At 43.0% G+C, this 22,643-nt stretch overlaps 1 protein-coding gene across 4 annotated transcripts in view; it reads left to right on the top strand.

Annotated features, from left to right (window-relative positions):
• The first annotated feature begins 10,260 nt into the window (after positions 1–10,260).
• Positions 10,261–22,643, top strand: part of LOC143930232 (uncharacterized) — a 109,309-nt gene continuing 96,926 nt past the window's right edge. For 2 of the 4 annotated variants that reach the window (XM_077454373.1, XM_077454369.1), the window contains exon 1: positions 10,261–10,397. In XM_077454373.1, the coding sequence (XP_077310499.1) occupies positions 10,395–10,397 (3 nt within the window). In that variant the 5' untranslated portion in view covers positions 10,261–10,394. The remainder of the gene's footprint in view (positions 10,398–22,643) is intronic. The other 2 variants (XM_077454370.1, XM_077454371.1) reach the window with 1 other exon arrangement.

Below are 22,643 nucleotides of genomic sequence, written 5' to 3'. Positions count from 1 at the left end.
GTGGAGTTCTGACAGAGTTCTGACGGACTTTCCGAATGAACGGACTTGGCCACACACAATCACACCAAAGTCCGACGGATTCGAACGTGATGACGTACGACCGGACTAGAATAAGGAAGTTGATAGCCAGTAGCCAATAGCTGCCTTCGCGTCGGTTTTTGTCCATTGGACTAGCATACACACGAGTGGATTTCTCGGTAGGAACTGGGTCCAGAGGAGTTCCGCCGTAAAAATTTTAAACATGTTCCATTTCTGAAGTCTGTCGGATTTTTGAAAATCAAAAGTCCGCTGCAGCCCACACACGATCGAATGGTCTGCCGGAATTGTTCCGTCTGACCTTTGATGTTGAAAAGTCCGGTCGTGTGTACGCGGCATAAGTGAGATATTGTTTTATTTTCAATACAATTGTACAATTTTTCACTCCTTCCTGTGCTCTTGTCTACTTCTTATTTTGCTTGAGCTTGATCATCCCAGATCTGTGATTGAGGAGCTGCAGGATTACTATTTTAATGAATTTATGAGATGTTTGGACTTTTTATCTCTTCCATCTTCACCACTTCAGATCTCCATGCAAGTGTATTTGTGTGCTTCATAATATGTATTTTCTGTATTGTCAAGGAAAATTTAAAAAAAAACGCATTTTTGCCTGCACATGATTGGATGATGGAAGTCAGCAGAGCTTCATCACATTCACTAAGCTCTGGGGAAAATTCCCTTGCAAAGTACAATTTCCCCTGCCTCTAATAAATCAACCCCTATACAGTAAGCCCTGGTGACTTATTACCAAAAGTGAAAGTAAAAGAAAATCTGGCATTTTAACCGCTTCAGCCCCGGAAGATTTTACCCCCTTCCTGACCAGAGCACTTTTTGTGATTTGGCACTGCGTCACTTTAACTGACAATTGCAGGACCATGCGACGTTGAACCCAATCTAAATTTATGTCTTTTTTTACCCACAAATAGAGCTTCTTTTGGTGGTATTTTATCACCTCTGCGTTTTTTATTTTTTGCGCTATAACCAAAAAAAGCGTAAATTTTGAAAGAAACGCAATATTTTTTAACTTTTTGCTATAATAAATATCCCCCAGAAATATATATATAAAAAAAAAGTGTTTTCCTCAGTTTAGGCCGATATGTATTTGTTTACATATTTTTGGTAAAAAAAAATTGCAATAAGTATATATTGATTAGTGTGCGCAAAAGTTATAGTCTACAAAATAGGGGATAGTTTTATGGAATTTTTATTTAAATTTTTATATTTAATTAATTTTATTTTTACTAGTAATGGCGGCGATCTGCATTTTTAATGGGGACTGTGACATTATGGTGGGCACGTTAGACAATTTTGACACATTTTTGGGACCATTGGCATTTTTACAGAGATCAATGCTATAAAAATGCATTGATTACTGTAAAAATATCACTGGCAAGGAAGGGGTTAACACTAGGGTGTGATCAAAGGGTTAATGTGTTTCCTAGTGTGTGTTCTAACTGAAGGGAGGAGTAGACTGTAAGGGAAGAGATAAATCGCTGTTCATACTCTGACACTTCTGATCTTCTCCCCTCAGAGAACTAGAAACTGTGTGTTTACACACACAGATCCTGGTTCTCCGTGTGCACCGAGTGATCACAGGAGCACGGCGGTGATCACGACCGCTGAGCACTCGCATCAGCTCCGTGGGTGAGCAGGGGATGAGCACGTAGACCCCTAGTGGTCAAAGGGGGAAGCGACGTTACATAACGTTGTTTTACTCAGCCGTGCCATTCTGCCGCAGTACAATTGTGGCGGTTGGTCAACAAGTGGTTAAGTGGTCACCAGAACAAGAGTAGAGGGGCAATTTAACAAGGAGGACAAGTGTTCTGGTCACCCTGATGATTGACAGAGATTTTTCTCCTCTCAATTTCTATTGTGGCCATGGAACAGAGAATGAAGGGAAATCTATCCAATGGGACAGAGATGGATATAAGCCTCCCAATCTCAATCCAAAATAAAAAAAAAATAGTTTTCATCTTCTGCTTTAGAAATGTCTATTGCTATCATTACAGGAAACCAGGAATTCATGAAATATTAAACAAGTATTAAAAAAACAAGAAAACTACAGATTATAATCTTGAAAATTTAAAGTGGATGTAAACTTCTGAAATGAAAAATGAACAAAGCATATCCCTCTATAGCGTGTAGTAGCCTCAATCCAAAGCACCTAGTGAATCTCTTCTGGCAATCTAACTCAATACCACTAAAGCCAAGGGGATGGCTCTGCCCCCCTCCAGTACACAGCAGGTGATTGACAGCTTCAGCTGTGCATATTTCTCTATTAGTGGGTGTAGCGGGAGGGGTGGTCATTCCCTCCACTCAGGGCTCAGATTATGCTGAGCTCTCCTCCCACGCAGTGCAATGTGTGTCATCAGATCCATGCCCCCTTTCTTCTTGAGCTGAGAAAATCCTTTGATTTGTGTGTTTTAGAAGGCTGCAGAGAAGAGAGGGCTGCACAGAAGAGAGGGCTGCAGATAAACAGGTTGAACTTATGTAGGAGGATGTGTTTCATCTCTGTTTATCACCTGAGGCTATTCAGTTCACTGGGTATATGTGAGGGTTTACAGCCACTTTACAGTAAATAGATAAAAATGACCATGAAGTTTCCCTTCAAGTTTCTCTACACTTTACAGTTGTCAGTAACTTTCTACCCACTAAAAAATATTAGGGGTCCATTTATTCATGTTCTCACCTAAGGTTTCTACGACTTTCTCCCAAGATTCACTAATTTTTCTAATGTAATCAAATGTTAAAAATTTGTGAATATATCGGGTGAAACCACTGATAAATATGGTCACTTTATTTTCCTTTATGATCCATAGAAAAATATAACAAGAGCCTAAATATTGTATTATAAAAAAGGTTTACCTTTAACATAACTATTCGTATAACAGTCAAGAGCTTAGGTTCAGTGCTTAGTGCCAGGAATGCTAGGCTGTTATCAGTGGTTTATGAAGTCTCAGGACTTTGGAATGTAGATAGTCCTGTAAATAAATATGGACTTGTGTATTTGAAGATACTTCCAGTGAGTTTACTATTACTGACAACTGTCATATGAAGATCTTAGATACTTTGGCATTTTGCTTGTTACATTCACAGAGTCTCATTCACAGTTTGTGCAGGGCACAGTTGTCATAGATATATTATTCTATCATGTAGAACCATTGGATAAAATGTCTTTGGGCAAAATTAGATTGGTGTCTTTCGTTCTAAAAGTGACCATGACCAGTAGTATCACTTCTTTAGTGGAACATGTGTCCTGTAGTGTCACCTCTGTATTACAGTGCCACATGTGATATGTAGTGTCACCTCTGTATTACAGTGCCACATGTGACCTGTAGTGTCACCTTTGTATTACAGTGCCACATGTGATATGTAGTGTCACCTCTGTATTACAGTGCCACATGTGACCTGTAGTGTCACCTTTGTATTACAGTGCCACATGTGATATGTAGTGTCACCTCTGTATTACAGTGCCACATATGATATGTAGTGTCATCTTTGTATTATAGTGCCACATGTGACCTGTAGTGTCACCTTTGTATTACAGTGCTACATGTGTCCTGTAGTGTCACCTCTGTATAACAGTGCCACATGTGACCTGTAGTGTCACCTTTGTATTACAGTGCCACATGTGATATGTAGTGTCACGTCTGTATTACAGTGCCACGTGTGACCTGTAGTGTCACCTCTGTATTACAGTGCCACATGTGATATGTAGTGTCATCTTTGTATTATAGTGCCACATGTGACCTGTAGTGTCACCTTTGTATTATAGTGCCATATGTGATATGTAGTGTCACCTCTGTATTACAGTGTCACATGTGACCTGTAGTGTCACCTCTGTATTACAGTGCCACATGTGATACGTAGTGTCACCTCTGTATTACAGTGCCACATGTGGACGGTAGTGTCGCCTCTGTATTACAGTGCCACATGTGGCCTGTAGTGTCACCTCTGTATTATAGTGCCACATGTGATCTGCAGTGTCACCTCTGTATTACAGTGTCACATGTGTTCTGTAATGTCTCCTCTGTATTACAGTGCCACATGTGATATGTAGTGTCATCTTTGTATTATAGTGCCACATGTGACCTGTAGTGTCACCTTTGTATTATAGTGCCACATGTGATATGTAGTGTCACCTCTGTATTACAGTGTCACATGTGTTCTGTAATGTCTCCTCTGTATTACAGTGCCACATGTGTATTGTAGTGTCACCTCTGTATTACACTGCCACATGTGTCATGTAGTGTCACCTCTGTATTACAGTGCCACATGTGATCTATAGTGTCACATGTGTCCTGTAGTGTCACCTCTGTATTACAGTGCCACATGTGTCATGTAGTGTCACCTCTGTATTACAGTGCCACATGTGGCCTGTAGTGTCACCTCTATATTACAGTGCCACATGTGGCCTGTAGTGTCACCTCTGTATTATAATGCCACATGTGGTCTGCAGTGTCACCTCTGTATTATATAGTGCCACATGTGTACTGCAGTGTCACCTCTGTATTATAGTGCCACATGTGGTCTGCAGTGTCACCTCTGTATTATAGTGCCATATGTGTCCTGTAGTGTCACCTCTACCTTCCGCCATACATCGGTAGAATACTGCATGGAATTACTCTGCTGTGGAAAGATTTTGCTGCTGTGACATATTTGCTTTGCTAATTTTTGACTGGATTTAATGTGAGTGTAATGGTGGAAGAGTTTTAAGTGTAAATTAAAGTGTTTTTACTGGATTACACTATTGGAGCACCTTTCATTATTTTACATATGGCGGAATCCTTCGCATATATGGTGGAGGTCCGAGAGCATATTTAGCCAGGTTTATGGGGCTTAAAGTGTGTCAGCCAAACACGAAAGTGTAAGGCATTATCTATGCGGTATCCGAAGGGAGCGGGATCACGTACACGGGGGTGTGGTGGATGAATATAGGAACAGCTCACTGGAATCATCACTGGGACTGTTTTACCTTTATTTATTTTTATTGTTTCCTTTTCTATTGATACATTTTGCTTTTTTTGTTTCACTGAGCAGATAGTGTTTTCTGAATAAGAAGTTTGTTTCACCTGGCACAAGGGTGATGTGAAGGGTATAACGCATATTGTGCTTACATTTGTGTATCAGTTTTTTTGTTTATACAATGTACACTTTTAGATGGTAAGGGTACACTTCTAATTAGTTCTATTTAACACCACTATTTTTTTCACTATTTGTTTGATTCAAATAGAGATTTAAATAGGGAAGCATCGCAAACGCAAAATAGGGTTAAAACAGGTGGTGAGTAGGCATTACTTCCTCACTTCCTGTCAATATCCAAGAGGCTGCGATCCGACCATGGATCGTGCTTCAGAGGCAGTGGAGATTTAGACACATGTCTAAAGTTTCCCCCATTGTTTATTTTTTCTTTTAATTTTTCTTTAAAAAAAAAATATTTTTAACTTTTTTTGTACAGGTACAATTTTATTTTTTAATATTTAAATAAAAAACTTGGGGGAGGGGGGCTTTGGAGAGACAGCAGGGGTCTAAACAGTTGAGTCGAGTAGAGACTCCTATTCATTCATAAAATGAAACATAGTACAAAGTGTTTACTATGTTTCATTCACAAACTGAAACATAGTAAATAGTTTACTATGTGTCAGTGATGAATTAATACAGAAGCGATCTGTGCTGATTGTTGTTTGCTGACTGTATTCCTTCAGGAAAAGAAGCAGGCTGGTAAAACCCATGCCCCCCCCCCCCCCCATCCCTCCTTACAGGGGTCAGACAGCGGCTGCAGCCATAGGGTAAAGGAGGAAGGAAAGCCAGCCAGCAGCTGCAGGGAGGGGGGCCAAGCCATCAGTTAGGTGGGGGTACTAAAGGGGAGGTTGGAGCAGCGGGGGGGGGGGGGTTGGTTGACAAGCAGATCCAGCTCCCAAAGTCGGTGGGCGGGCAGACAAGGGAAGCTGGCACCTGCAGGGTAGCCACAAGAGGATCGGGATTTGCAAGGGGTGTATCGGTGCTGGGGGTGAATCAGAGCAGCGGGGGTGAAGCCATGGGGTAAGGAAGAATTAGAGTGGGGATGGGGGGGCATTTTAGATGTCAGCAAAGGCAGGTGGGGTGGCAGGAGACACAGTACAGAGAAGCGTCAGCAGAGGAGGTCACATTTTAGATAAATAGCTCTGTCCAGTGGCTGATCAAATCTATCAGTTTGTTTAGCGGCATCTACTGAACAATTCTGCTATAAGTTCATGGTCCCTGAAGTGACTATGAGCTTATAGCAGAAGGAGCAATGCTGGTCTATTCTGGAAACAGTGCTGTAGGTAAATACGCTGTATGGACCTGGCAGCGAAAGGATTAAAGGTTAAGTTCACCTTTTGTAAAAAAAAATAAAAATTATAAATGCATATCTTTTTGTAGGTACAAAAATGTGCATTTGTTTATTTATTTATTTTACTCTGCAACCTGTAAAGCATAATGCCCCATATACACGATCGGACATTCTGACCACAAAATCCAACGGATTTTTTCTTGTCTTGCATACACACGGTCGCACAAAGTTGTCGGAAAATCGAGGTGACGTACAAAACGTACGACGGGACTATGTAGAGGCCAGTAACCAATAGCTTTCGTCTCCAAATTTTTTCCGAGCATGCGCGGCACTTTGTGCGTTGGAATTCTTTACACACGATCAGAAAAATTGCGATCGGATTTTGTTGTCAGAAAATTTTAGATCCAGCTCTCAAACTTTTTCCATTGGAAATTCTGACAGAAAAAGTCCGATAGAGCCCACACACGATCAGATTTTCCGACAACAAAATCCGATTATGAATTTCCGACCATGTGTATGGGGCATTACACTCGCGATCAGCAGATGGCAGGTGCAATGTCAGGATCCTTCAGACTCTCAGTCAGCTGTCTGCATGCACCTCCCATATGGGCAGACAGTTGCTTAACTCCAGGAAGAATTAATGAACTACTAGAGTGCTCACCAGCACTCCAGCAGTTCATTGAGAACTACAAGCCATCTGCCGTAATGGCAGACAGTACTTGTTGCTCATTGAGTCACAGGAAACTGTGAATGAAAGACACAGCCGTGTGCACATAGCCCCACATGAATTATGGCAGAAGGTTCTGGGAGATGGTCCCATGCCCACTGTCAAAACGAGAGATCAGGGGGTGTGGGGAGGTGCCCTTTGGTAACTGATGCACCCACAAATTAAAAAAATATTGCTGATATTTTGTGTATCAGTATATCTGTTTAGTATTAGACAAATTTGTAAACCTGCTTATTTAGAGAAAGTAAAGGACCAATCTCTTTATTTCATAGCATGTTGTTGAATCTAATTGTGTACATTCCATCTTTTCCTTAGGTGTTGTATATCTAAATGGATGATGGGGATTTTTTTTTAAATAGTTAAAGGGTAACTCCACTTTCCTAGGGAAAAAAATAGAAAATATAAAAAATTATATAGTGTATGCAATTGTGACACAAGTCATATTGTGATTGAATGTTATTAAAAATTACCTTTCCTTTTCAATCTGCAGCTCTGTAATTTTCTGAAAATGCAATGCAATATGGCTACCTGGAGGTGTTCTGTACACAGAATGTGTACAGAACGCCCCCCAGAAACATAACTTCCTGCTTGTTTGATTGGCTCTCCAATTTCCCAGAAGTCTACACTAAGATACAAGTCAGATTTCCCGCATCCCTTGCAACAAAAATGTCATTTTTGGTGAGATACTTCCAATAGGAAATCACGTCTAAAGGGATGCAGGCCCAGCAGCTTTCCTCATTAGTGCCCTGCAGGTGCACAGCTGACTGATAATTATGAAACCACTCTCATTAGACTCACTGTACCACATGGATACAGGCAAACGCACAGAGATTTCTTCAGAATAACAAAAGGTAGGAATCTGCAGCAAAGTTTGGTATAATCCTTGTAATGTACATAGATTAACCAGAGGGGAATGTTTTTTTCTCAACATAAGTGGAGTTATGCTTTAAGCTGGCCATAGATGGTTTGAATCTCGGCCAGTTCAGCAAGGACTGGCCAAGATTCGATACATGTATGGGCAAGCTGATTTTACCCACACATACAACCAGAATGTGAGATTTCCAGCATGTGATTATTACCAGCGGCTTTAGCTGCTAGTGATAATCACTGTGTTTTCCGGGCAGAGACAGCTCCCCCTCTGGAAAAACATAATAGCTACTGTGGTTGCAGGAAAAAAGATTGCATCATCTATGGCAGGGGTGCCCAACCTTTTTAAGAGCGAGGGCCACTTAAGCAACTTGGTAACCAGTCACGGGCCACAATGAGTGGCGTGGGTGGATGACAGGTCACGGCTACTCTATAGGCCCTCCAATCTGATCCACACAGATTTTTTTTTTTTTTTTAGAGGATTGGAGGCAGGTGGGAGTAAACGGACAAAGGTCTATTTACATCTGACGCTTTGTAGAAGTGAATTGAGGGTCCGATAGGGTATGGCCGATCATGTGAAAAGGGATTAAGACTTTCATACTGATGTACTGCAGTTTACCCCCACCGCGGGTGCAGCGTAGTGCACCTGTGTCTATCCTGCGGGTTAACTGAACCTTGCCATAGACTCTGCCTGTGGCAAAAGCCTGCGCTGTACAGGAAGCATCAGCTAATTTGGGCTCTGCTCTGCAGCCGCTTTCTTCCTCTACTACCAGCTTCATTAAAAACACTGATGCTGTGGTATGACGGGTCAGCAACCTGCAATCTGGGCTTGCTAACCCACCATTTCAGAGCAGGAGGTTGCGGGCCACATCAGAGGGCTCCACGAGCCACATGTGGCCCCCGGGCCACTGGTTAGCCACCCCTGATCTATGGCCTGCCTTAGGCCGCGTACACACGGGCGGATTGTCTGCCCAACTAAGTTCGTCAGACAATCCGACAGACAGTCCGTTCAACTTTTGAATGAACGGACTTGACCACACACGATGAACAGACAGTCCGCTGAAAACTTGCGCGATGACGTGTACAGCACGTACGACGGGACTAGAAAAACGACGTCCAATACACTGCAATGCAACCTTCGGCCGTGTAAATCCTTTCTGAGCATGCGCCATACTTAGTTTGTCCAACTTGCCTACACACGAGCGGACTGTCCGCTGAAACCAAGTTTGGACGGACAAAACCAAGTTTGGACAGACAAAATTACGGAAATTCCGAAAGACAAAGTCCGTCAGACTGTCCGCTGAAAAAGTCCGCTGAAGCCCACACACGAGCGGATTGTCCGCTGAAACACGGTTCAGCGGACTAAGTTGGGCAGACAATCCGCCCGTGTGTACGTGGCCTTAGACTGTAATTACAATAAGGGCCTTTTTGCTTAGCATTCATAGTAAAATAATTGAACAAGGGCAATGGAATGGCTTAATTCAATATTTGCAAGATAGGTGCAGGTAAAATCTACCATAATTTTTTGTAATATCTTGTATGGTATACAACATAGTTAGATAAGGTGGGTAAATAGTGAAATATTAAGCGCAAACAAAATGTTTAAAGTGGTGTTGCCACCAAAAAATGAAAAGCTGCTTAAAATTCATTAAAAAAAAATAATAATAATAATTGGCAAAAAAAAAATGTTTTACTCACCTCTAAATACCGGTTGCTAGGGGGTCCCTCGTAGTCTGCCTTCTTCATTGCCCGGGCTGGTGACATCACTTCCCCTTGTGCCGCACATTCACCCGGGACCTGTCACGTGTCCCAGGTGACTGTACGGCGTATCACGGCGCCCTGCACCACTCGCGCATGCGCAGTGGGTGCCCGGCTGTGAAGCCACAGCCGGGTGCCCACAGTATGCATGACGGCGCCGCGAGCAGAGCGGGGAACGAGGGGGGGCTTCGTTCCCCCGCATCGCTGGACCCTGGGGCAGGTAAGTGTCCGATTATTAAAAGCCAGCAGCTGCAGTATTTGTAGCTGCTGACTTTAAATTTTTTTTTTTTAAGGGGTACCCCACTTTAAGTACTTTCCAGTGACATACATCAAGTCATCTTATGTACTGAGAAATGTTGTACAAATTCGTACGTGCTCTTTGGAAAATGTACTATTATATGACCAGCTTAAAAGGGACTGCTTTCTCAACAAAACTAGAGTTTAAATTTGGTCCTACTTTAGAACATCCATTATTCCAGCACACCCCCTGCTAGAATATATTATGCAGGTTTACTAATGCAAGGAAGTAACTTGTTATTATACCAAGCTGGGTTAAACATTGCCTCCTGCTGATGGGAAGTGACTGTCAGACTGCTTGCAGCTCACAGAATGAGAAGAAGAAACGATCCACTGATCACTGAAGTGAATTAAGTTTTATTTCTGTCGTGCTGGATTTGATTCATCAGATTAATTATGGTAGGTGTTTACTTTATGTATGTGAAATTATGAATTAATGATTAAAACCTCCCATATGTAGGGTAGACACATTTACAGGATTATAGTCTTCATGTTGATACACTGTTCTTTTATAATAGTCTCCCCGGCTACTATTTTACTGAACCACTAAAATGATCTTCAAATTTAATTATGTGGATTAGATAGTCTAAATTAAAATGACACTATGTTTTGGAGGGTATAAAAGTTTTGAGTTCTTTAATGACCATCAGGGTCCTGATGTTACAGTTTACTAAATAGAACAGACCTATACCTTTTTTTTCATAGTTTAAGTGATTTGTTAAGATACTGTAGTTACTGTAGAAATATACTAGAATCTCAAAATTTATTGGTAATACTTTGTTCTTATTCCTGGTGGTCATGTGTCATGTACAGCACCAGAATATTTGGTAGTTTACAGCTTTTCCAAGATGCAATTTATGTAAAAGCACATTACTTAGGTTTGGAAGTAGACATCATTGTAGTGTTTATTCACTTTGGTCTAGTACAGTGATGGCGAACCTTGGCACCCCAGATGTTTTGGAACTACATTTCCCATGATGCTCCACTACACTGCAGAGTGCCAGAGCATCATGGGAAATGTAGTTCCAAAACATCTGGGGTGCCAAGGTTCACCATCACTGGTCTAGTAGGTTAATGACTTACAAAGGGTCACCACTTTCACCTAGTGGACCCCCTTCTGACCTGTTTGCCTAGTAATATTGAGGTGTCTCCATCAATTTAGGGTGTCATTATCAATTTTAACTCATGAAGTACAGACATATTTAAATCGGTTATTTGTGACTCTTATTTTCACATTCATTGTAACTGGTTAAGTGATCACAGATCATGGTCCCATGAGGCATAAAGATGGCAGAAACCCCGGCAAGATCAGCCATAGATGGTAAAGTCAAACTGAGACTAATTTACAGTTAACTGTTACCACAAACTGTTTTTGTTATTAAACAGCTACCATGGGGATGCAGATGTGCACTGGAAACGTTTAGGAAGTTGTAAAAAGAAAGGTTAAATCTGATTGTGTTATGCCCACGAAAAAGTCAGATCGGATTATGTTGTCGGAAAATCTGATCTTATATGGGCTCTATCAGACTTTTTCTGTCAGAATTTCAGACGGAAAAAGTTTGAGAGCTGAATCTAAAATTTTCCGACAACAAATTCCGACGCACGAAGTGCCACACATGCTCAGAAAAAAATTGGAGATGAAAGCTATTGGCTACTGGCCTCTACATAGTCCCGTCGTACTTGATTTACGTCACCTCATTCCGAACGATTGGATTTTCCGACATCTTTGTGCGACCGTGTGTATGCAAGCCAAAATCCATCACAAAAAATCAGACGGATTTTGTGGTCGGGAATGTCCGACCGTGTGTATGGGGCATTACTGTGGAAAAACTGAACAGGTCTTACTATAGTGAAATAATAAATAAGGTAGCATTTGATTGTAGAAATGCTAGTTATTTCCCTTTCTTGCTTAGCACTAAGATATTCTACAGCACTACAGGGTAGATTAGACCATTAGGTTCAGTTTCTGAAGCAGCTCATCTTCTAAAATTCTCACACACTCGTATGTACAATTGGGTTGATTTTTGGAGGTAGTGTGCTTGGATTGTGGGAGTTAAAGATCAAGAAAACCACTAAATGGAGAGACACTTAAATACATGGAGAACATGTAAGCTTCATGCAGGATAGTACTCCAGGTAGGATTCTGGAGGTATGACATGACTGGCAGGGTTAATTTATGGGATTTTTGTGAAAAAAGTGGTCTGCTCTTATCCTTTAAAGTTTGTAAGAAAACACCTCACATGTGCAGTTCCAAAGCCAGCCAATTCAAGATCAGCTGAGCACGGGCCATAGGGAAATATCTGGCTATACACTATACAATAGATTACCATAAAAATGTAATTTGAGGAAAAACCTAAGCAATCTCATCAATTTGTATCAAACCAGGTAGGACTTTGCACTTCATAGTTGATTGCAGATCATAAGGCCAGTATAAAATCAGATAGTATAGTTTACTGTCAGCCTTACAGTACATGATGACATCATGGCATTCAGGGCAGGTTGTCAGTTACTGCTGTTTCAATGCTGCTCAAACAAGCATGTGTCCAGGTGGGTCCCAGGGAAAAGTGCACTTATAATGATGAAGCCCAGAATGAGTCGTGAGGATAGAAGCAAGCACTGACAGTACCACAGGGCCATTTTTAAGGCAGGGCAAAAGGGGCAGCTGCCCTGGGCCCTGTCATTGCCAACTATCCTGGTTTAAATTCCCTTGTTCCTTGAAGTTTTAGTCCCGTGCTGTGTTCCAATATCTCAGTGTGAACTGCTGCTACTAATGCTGCCCAGCTCTGCCCTATTGTTGTGTACAGAAGACTCACCTGCAGACCCTGTGTTTACATGTAAATACTGGCGGCATTCATATGTATATCATGCCCCCCCCCCAGATCAAATCCACCATCACCTATACTGAATGCTGCCCACTGGGGAGGTAAAGGGGCATGCTTGAAAGTCCTGCCTACAACTGTGGTCATTAAGCCTAACATCTGCCTGTTCTGCAAAGGCAAGCGAATACGTGGGTCCAAAGATGAGCAGAGTAGGCAGGTAGAGTTAAAGGGGGTGGAGGGTTGGTGTGGAGAGGATGGGGGAGGTTTGGGGTGCAGAGGTTAGCAGGGGTTTTATGATGCAAAGGTGTACTGACAGGGTGGATAAAGATGTAGGCCGCGTGTGGGGCAGCCCATTCATTTCAATGGGCTGCTCTATGTGCTAGAAATGCGGAAGAAGGTCCCTAACCCTTTTTCAAAATCACACAGTGCCAAGGCACATGTCAGCAGATGTGTGAGGGTGTCATTAACAATTGATGGCATTACTGTGTATCTGCTAAAGGGCAGCTGCAGATTTTGCATGTGTTCCTGACACACAAATGTGAACAAATGTCTCAGTTACATTGGTGGTCAGTGTAAATCTTCTCATTACATTGGGGCTTGGTGTAGAATCCTTTCATTCATGCCTGATCTAATACAGTAAACCGATTTTGAGTCTAGCTGCTATTTATTTCATATCTCAGAGCAGGTGGAGAGCGAAATTGCATGGGGGGGGGGGGCGAGTTGGGCTTTGGCTTTGGGGGCCCCATGAGAATTTTTGCCCAGGGCCCAATCAATATTAAAGACAGCCCTGCAGTACCATCATCAGTGATGGCTGAATCTCACATTGCAGAATCACAGTATTCCCATTGCACCTGTTCTTCAATTACATCCGTTTAGGGTCAGGCAAAGGCAGAGACTGAAGAGGCATCCTTCTTGGATGCTGAGCTGTGGCGGGTTTAGCTGAAGCAGGAGCCTCCTCTTCCTCTGCATTGCCCAGCTATGTCCTACAAAGTGCAGAACTGAGCTGTCCGAATACATTGATCAGTGCTGCAGGGTTGTCGGACAGGGAGGGGAGGGCCATGCACAGATTGAAAATTGGCTGATCCCTGATGAACTGGACCAATTTAGATCCATGTTTACTCAGCTTTACTCTAAAGCAAGCCAGTTTACTTACTGCGCTTATTGCAGTTATTGTTTGTTACTGTATGTTTATATATTGATTGTCTTCGTTTTTAACATTGTTATCATTTTGAGGATGTCAAAAAGTGTATTCTGTCAGTACATTTTCCAAGTTTTGTCAGTAAAAGAAGTTGGAGGCGGTTGGAAACACTGATGATTGGGTAGTAATCGAATAGTGTAAGTTGCATGTGCTTGATATCCAAACAAATGTTCATACTATTGTCATACTATTTTCCATGGTCATACTATTTTGGCATGAGATTTTTTTATTTACAATAATTTTTATTGGATTTTAACAGAAAATGTCAGCATATGTAATGTTATAAAAAACGTTTTGCAACTGATTTAGAAAGTACAAGGGATCAATGAGACAATACAAATTCATCCAGAAATTACGTAGTTAAAATACAAAAATTGTTACATCTTAGGACCTGTTATTCCCAGGTTTAGTTGGGGAAGAGTGAAATGGGAAAAAGAAAGAATAAAATGAGAGAATAAAGAGGTAAAGGGTAGGTTTAGAGAGGATTAAGGAAGGGGAGGGAGGAAGGGGACGGACTTGGTTTTGTCATCATTACGTTTTTAATTTCCAAGCTTGGAAGTATTTAAGGTAAGTATAAAAGAAAGGAAGGGAAAAGATTCTTAAGGGCCTGTAGCTGGATGTGCACATATAAAGATAGGATGGAAATGAAAGAAATGAAAAATAAACAGTCAAGGGGGAAAGATTAGTAGGTGAGTTATGAAAAAAGGAGTGGCTGGGGAGAAGCATGGTGCAGGGGACTCCTGTTTTCAGTGATGGGTTCCTCACATAGTTGTCAGGGTCTTGGTGTATTTGTAAGGATATTCGTTTTAACAAAAAAAAAAAATAAGCGTATATTGATTGGTTTGCGGAACATTTATAGCATCTACAATATAGGGGATAGTTTTATGGCATTTTTATTATTATTATTTTTTATTAGTAATGGCGGCAATCTGCAATTTTTATTAGGACTGCGACATTATGGCGGACAGATCGGACACTTTTTGACACTATTTTGGGACCATTGTCATTTATACAGCGATCATTGCTATAAAAATGCATTGATTACTGTGTAAATGACACGGACAGTGAAGGGGTTAACCACTAGGGGGCGATGAAGGGGTTAAGTGTGTCCTAGGAAGTGATTCTAACTGTGGAGGGGAGGGGCTTCAACACACATGACAGGAATCACTGCTCTCGATGACAGAGAGCAGTGATCTCTGTCATGACACAAGGCAGAACAGGGAAATTCTTTGTTTACAAAAGCATCTCCCCATTCTACCTTTCCATGACACAATCGCGGGCACCCAGCAGACATCGAGTCTGCAGAACCCACGGTCACGGAGAATGTGGCGGGCGCACGTGCGTGCCCACGGTGCAGCTTCTTAAAGGGGACTTACCTGTACACCCTTTTGCCCACCAGTACCATTCTGCCAACGTAAATCGCTGGTCGGTAAGCGGTTAAGGGACACAATCAATTCTTCTCAATGACACCAACAATGATGCACTATTCCTCCCAATAACACCAATAATGGGGCATTATTCCTTCCCATGAAACCAATGATGGGGCACAATTCCTCCCAGTGACACCAACAATGGGGCCAAATTACACCACTAAGGGGGCACAATTCCTCCCAGTGACACCAACAATGGGGTACAATTCCTACTACTGACACCAATGACGGGGCAGAATTATACACACTGAAACAAAAGATAGGCCATTATTTTTCCCACTGACCTCAGGACCTTTTCTACTCTCAATGGCCATGGTCCGTCCCCCCTAAAGTCTGAAGGACAGTAAACTGCTTCTTTGCTTAGAAAGTTTGGTGACCCCTGATTTAGAGGCTAATAAGTGGCCAGTTTAAATAGGATTTTCATGAGGTTTGGAGGTTTAAAGTGTGATAGGGCTAACCATTGGTCTTTAGGGATCTGCTTGTTGGATAATTTGTTCAAAAATCTAAATACCCTGATCCAGAAATAACCAAGCATTGGTAGGTCCACCAAGAGTGTAGGCTGTCTCTGCCAGTCTGACAACCACTGAAGCAATGGCATGAGATATAAGGATAAATAGGTGCTAGTCTAGAGCATAATACCAAAGTACCATTGGTTAAGACCTTAAAGGCAAACTTATGCCTTGTACACACGAACGGACTTTCCGGCAGACTAGGTCCGACGGTCTTCCCGACTGACTTTCGAACGAATGGACATGGCCATACACGAACGGACTACGTCCGTACAAAAGTCCATTCTTTTTGAACGTGATGATGTAAGACGGGACTAAAAAAGGAAGTTCAATAGCCAGTAGCCAATAGGTTCCTTTGCGTCGTATTTGGTCCGTCGGACCAGCATACAGATGAACAGTTTTCCCAATAGGAATTGAGTCCGTCGGACAAATTTGAAACATGTTCTATTTCTAGGTCCGTCTGATTTTTTTTAATGAAAAACAATCAGATTAGCCCACACGCGATTGGATTGTCTAGTGGACTGATTCCGCCGGACCTAGTCTGCCGGAAAGTCCGGTCGTATCTACGCGGCATTAGGAGTAGTAACATTGATGGTACAGATAGCAATTTTAGACCAGGTCTCCAACCAGTCCTCCTCAGACTTGCTAGCCTTTATGTCTTCACGTTTGTGCAGTGGGTAAAGTTAAGTGGTTAATATGAGAGTAAACTATAGAAATAAGTTTGGGTGATAAGGGTGTGTAGTTGCAGATGTGTTAAAAAAGGCTTTGTTTTCTGGAGATGTATCCCTGATAGTGGGCCACATGGGAATTGAATACTTCTCAAGAAGGGAGCAGGCTGTAGTAAATCCATGTGTCATCCATCAAAGAAAAGTGGTTGCAGATTCCAGTCCTGGGGTGAAAGTGGGCTACCCGTTATTTGGAAGTAGGGAAGGATGCGGAGATATTAACTTACTGGAGTGCTTTCAACTGCTCAAGATTTTCAGGGTATGCCTCATCAGGAGACTCATAGTATTCAGTCTTAAACTGGGTGGAGTCCAGGGTTGAGCCTTGAGGTTAATGGGTGAACAGTGAGTATCTTCCAGGTCCACCCAAAGAGGGGCTCACTAGTATAGTATAAATAAAGGGGTATTAAAGCCTGATAATATTTCAAAAAATTGGGAACCTCAAGGCCTTCTTGACCCTTATGCATATACATGGTTTGACTGGCGGTCCTTGGTTTCTTATTGTGTCATTTAAAGACCATAACATGATTTTAGAAAAAAATAATAGCAAATGAAGAGACTGGTATAAGAAGGGTATGGAACAGATACAGGAGTTTTGTTAACATTTTTATTTTAATGGAATTGATTTTTCCCATCCAAGAGATATGCTGAGAGTAGTTGAAATATAGCTAGCTGTGTATAAATCAGAAAAATTGGAGACTAACTTGATGCCTAGATATTCTAACTGATTGTTGGCCCAAGTGAAGTTACAAATAGATTTAAACATTTTGAGTGTCAGGTTGGTCGAAAAAACCTTGAGAGAAATTGACTTTCCCTCATTTATTGATAAACTCTTGACCTTGGAAACAGATTTAGGGTGGACAACCATCATGAGCAATACGTGTTGACTGCTTAGAATGATTGTGTGTGGTTTCCTTAAATTCAGTAAAGATGTAAGCATTTGTTAGTAGTTTAACAGTATGGGTGATCATCTGAATAATCAGAGTTACTGTAATTTGAAGTTTACTAAACAGGTGCAAAGTTAGAAGCAATAATGCAAAACATGTATTTAGGATGGCAAAATATGCATTCACTGCAGAACAATAAAAGCTGCACACACATAGTAAATCTGCACAAACATGGGTATTTCGCAGCAACAATTCTGTGACCAAATCAGGGTAACATGCAGCTTCATCGCATAGTCCCTACAAGACCCTATGTAGCGCTAACCCCCGCAGAAGCTGCTGGATTTTTGGGTCCCCTATTCCTGCACAGCCAGGCAACACTCATTTTCAGCTCTCATTCAGGGACAAGGAAACAGAGACAAGTCCGAGATTTTGTTTTTGTTTTTTTAGGGGAAAACAACTTGAATAGGGTATGTGATTAATGGGATGTCCAGTTTGACTTGAAAAACAACGATGAGGACAACATCCTTCTCTATGTAATCCAGAAATGAACATACACTTGACAGTATTCCCATCGGAACAGCAACAGTCTCTATGAACTTGGCAGAAAAATTCCCCTTTACAGAAGCTCTGTTTCCCAAAGTAGAATTTTAGCAGAATCTCAACTTGCAGGAGTCCTATGGCCCCTTTCTTGAAAAGAAAAAGTTTAACCCCCAGTGGGGGTATCCAGTAGAGCTGCACATGTATTATCTCTAGATGCAAACTAGTGCACGTGAACCATGGGCTCCCTTAGTAGGCATATGTGGACCTTTGGCTTGTACCCCTAGCTTGCTCAGGGGATGTTTTGTGTTTTACAAAAAAGCTCATCTAATTTTTGCCCATGTCTTTATGATATGTTTGATGTGATGTACCCCTGCGTGGGTGATCTGCTGTTTTGTTGTTGTGCTTACTACAATAAAAACTATTGTACCAGAAAAATATCAGCCTACCTGGCTGCTTAGTAAAATGTGTGAGGAAAAGGGATTGGGTCACAGCTTGCAAGCACAGTCCAAGAAAAGCTTGCTTGATATTACATCCAGCAGCTTTAACCCTTTCTGGCCTTGGAAAATGTAGAAGAACTCACTCTGTCCCTAAAAATCCTGTTGCTCAGAAGAGACAGCTGTTCAGGCTCCACAATATTTAAGAGCTGATCCAGCCACCCTGCCAGAGCCTTCTGCCTGGGGATTGGCCAGATTCCCTCAAGTATGCTTATTATCACCTCCTGGCCTCCACTCACTAGCTTCCAGAAGCTTCTTCAAGCTTCTAGAACCAGGGGGAGGTACCAGAGGCCTGACCTGTAGAGCCCTCCAGTCTGACCTACACTAACCCGACCCAATTACATACTCACACAACTACCATGAGTCACAAAATAAATTGACCTACATTAGTTGCACACTAGATGGTGCTACACCTATAACAACAGAGATTCAAGCCAATAATCACTACAGACATACCCCACTTTCACAAGTTCACAATGGGATTTATTTACTAAAGCTGAAAAGTACAAAATCAGGCTCACCTCTGCATAGAAACCAATGAGCTTCTAATCCCAGCTGGTTTAATTAAGCTTTGGTGATAAAACCCTGGAACTCGGGGCGGAGCCGGCACGCAAGGAGAATGGACGGAGTCCTGAGCTCCCTGCCATACGGGACATCCAGAGGCTTTCACAGCGATGAAGAGCACGGATAGGCGGCAATTTATTCACCCGGAAGGTTGGGGAAGGTGTCCGGTCATGTCCAGGAGGAGAAGGGAGCAATCCCAGCCCGGAAAGATGACAGATATCTTCGGGCGGCCGGGCCGCTCGAACGGGCAAGATGGCGCGGCCGACACAACGAGGCCCGCATGCCGCTGGGAGCGCCTACACTGAGGATGCAGCGGATGGATGGGAAACTGTGAGTAGGCATAAACATAAGCATAAATCGCCACAAGCTGTATCCCAATCCTCCTCTAGTACAAACAGCCCCGTTAAAGCAAAACCCAAGCTGACACAGGAGTTAGCAGACAGGGGAGAAAGAGGCCTGGCTGCTGCTATTGATGACACACTGGAGTTTCAGGATGCCATTGCAGCATTCCCCACTAACAACCAGCCAGTCATGGACTCTACTCTAAAGGACATGTTGGTAACACTGAGAGGTGCGATCCACACTGACATGCTGCAGCTAATGACACAATGCAAAGCAGAAGTATCTGAGGTCAGTGACAGAGTTACCCACATAGAGAGTAAGATGGGGGAATTTACGGATACATTCAATAATATGGTGGACGCTCACAATGAACATGATGATGATATATCTTGGCTTAAAGCAAAAGTGGCGGACCTGGAAGACCGTTCCAGGAGGAACAATGTGAAAATTAGAGGAATACCAGAGACAGTCAAACCCCAAGATTTGATGGCATACCTCACTACCATTATGCGTGAGCTTCTGCCGGATGTCTCTCTGGAGGAATTAGCCATTGACCGAATACACAGGTTACCAAAGCCGCAGCACATACAGGCGAAGCTTCCTAGGGACACTATAGCAAGGATACACTACTATAGAGTGAAGGAAAAGTTAATGCTCGCTATAAGGCAAACGGATCAACCCCCAGAATGTCTACAGGGGCTCACCTTTTTTCCGGACTTGTCAGCCCACACGATGCAGCAGAGGCGAAATCTTCTGACCATCACCAAACCGCTTAGGAATCATAAGATTCCATATAAATGGAACCACCCAGCTACCTTGGTCATTTCCAAAGGAGATCGGGATTATCGCATAAGCACATTGGAGGATGGCCTGCGCTTGCTGGAAAAATGGAAAATCATCGCTCTGGACCCGTCTGCCCCCACGGCCCACAAAGCTGCACCGGAGTCTCCTAACGGATGATGCGGCCCCAGCTGCATACCGTGTCTTACTTATATCTACACACACTTGAATCTGGATGACCCCATCGGCATCAAGACTTGTGTTACCCCCGTTCTTAACAGCCACCGTTGGCTCAGATTCCCTGGGAATCGATTCTTGCATTTTTTATTTTTTATAACCCTTTTCTTTTTATCCCTTTTTTCTTTGTTTTTTTTTCTTTTCTTTTTTTTTTTTCTTGCTGATAAGACTTTCCACATCAAGTTATTACAGTGTTCATCTGTCCTCTTGGTTGGTGACTGTTTATTGCGAGGATAGCATATCCATTCTGTGTTAAGAGTGTTTATATTAAGTTACCAGATGAGTTTTTCATTAACCAGCCATGGTATTCAAAATATCATCTTTGAACGTTAATGGTTTAAATAGCCCGCAAAAGCGGCACATGCTGTGGAGGGAGGCCCAGGCATTGCGGTGTGATGTTCTCTGTTTGCAGGAGACCCACTTTAAAGAAGGCAACCATCCAAAATTATTCAACAAGCACTTCCCCACCGTTTACTTATCTAACGCCCCAACAACAAAAAGAGGTGTCGCTATTCTGATTAAGCAATCAGTTGCATTTAAATATATATCTCATCAGCAAGACAAAGAAGGGAGGTATTTGATTCTTAGCTGTAAACTCAACAATGTGGCCTATACCATAATTAATGCCTATGCCCCTAATGCCAGACAGGTACACTTTCTTAATAAGTTGTGGAAAAAGGTACAAAAAGTAGCGAAAGGCCATATCATTCTATGCGGAGACCTGATGTCAGGAAGATCCTCCTCACAGACGTCCGAGCGGCGAAAGTCGCAGAAGATCTCTTGCCCAGTTCCAGGAGCGTTACCGCGATCGGCGGTGCGTGCGTGCGCGCGGGAGCGCGCACGCGGGTGCGCACGCGGCCGTTTGACGCAAATTGGCGCCAATAGCGCTATTTAAACTGGATCCATGCCTCACTGCCTTGCTGCCTGATCAACAGCGTTCCTGTGCGTCCTGGTGATCCGTATCTGAATCTGAACCTGAACCTGTACCTGTACCTGTACCTGTACCCTGATCCGTATCGAACCCGGCTTGTTTCCGATTCTGCTGTTTGCTGCCTGCCCCCCGACTTTGGCTTGTACCCGACTACTCTTCTGGATTCCGTTTCTGTACCTGATCTGCCCGCCTGTGCCTGACCTGGACTGTTACACCATCCGTCAACTGTAAGTTGCTTGCTGTTGTACTACAGGACACCTCCCAGTCCTCCGCAATATTTGGCTGTACTCCTTCTGCGTTTGTAGCCTTCTACCTTTGGCCACAGACTACTGGACTCTTCCGCTTCCGCTTATCCATTGCACCTGCATCCGTTGTTGGACTACAATACCCCTCCGTTGTTTGTCACCTCCTGCAATCACTTGTATGCCGTTGCTGGACTACAGGAACCCTTCTGCTGTCTGCTGGACCTTATCTCACCTTTGCCTGCATTCAGACACCGGACTACAATACACCTCCTCCTTCAACGGTCTTCTGCCTTTACCATCTGCTATCCAGTCAGGCACTTGTGCCCCTCTGTGCTCCTGAGCCCCTGTCACCACTACCAGGGTCTCTCGAGTCAGAGGTCTACGAGAGGCCACTCCCTGCACTCCGGGCTCTGCTTAAAGGTACGTGACAGTATCAGGCAGCCATGTCTGAGCCCACACAGGGAGATTCGGCCATGGATGATTTATGCCGTCATCTTGCTGGACTTACCCAGGCTGTTAAATCTCTACAAGAAGGCTATTCTCGATTGGAAGAGCGTGTCCAGGTCTAATCTACCACAGGCCCTACCGTGTCGGGAACTTCTTCTGCGCCATCAGTGGTTATGTTACCCCCTGAACCCAAGGTCCCAACTCCGGAGAGGTTTTCGGGAAATCGCAGCAAGTATAGAGCTTTTCGCAATGCCTGTGAATTGTTTTTTGCACTTCAACACAGAACTTTCTCTCTAGAATCCACTAAGGTGGGTTTTGTTATCTCCCTCCTACTGGGTGAGCCCCAGGCTTGGGCCCACCGCCTTTTGGAGCAAAAGGAAACCTGCCTTAATAACCTGAATACCTTTTTTCAAGCCATGGGTTTGCTCTATGAGGATCCTCAACAGGCGGCCACAGCGGAAGCAGCTTTATATTCTCTTCAGCAAGGCCGCAGAGCGGCA

The sequence above is a fragment of the Lithobates pipiens genome, unplaced genomic scaffold, assembly GCF_037356315.1.
Source record: "Lithobates pipiens isolate NorthernLeopardFrog02 unplaced genomic scaffold, aLitPip1_a1.2 Scaffold_25, whole genome shotgun sequence".
Taxonomy (NCBI): domain Eukaryota; kingdom Metazoa; phylum Chordata; class Amphibia; order Anura; family Ranidae; genus Lithobates; species Lithobates pipiens.
Note: the sequence above shows the minus strand (reverse complement) of the source record. Positions and strands in the feature narration are given on the sequence as shown.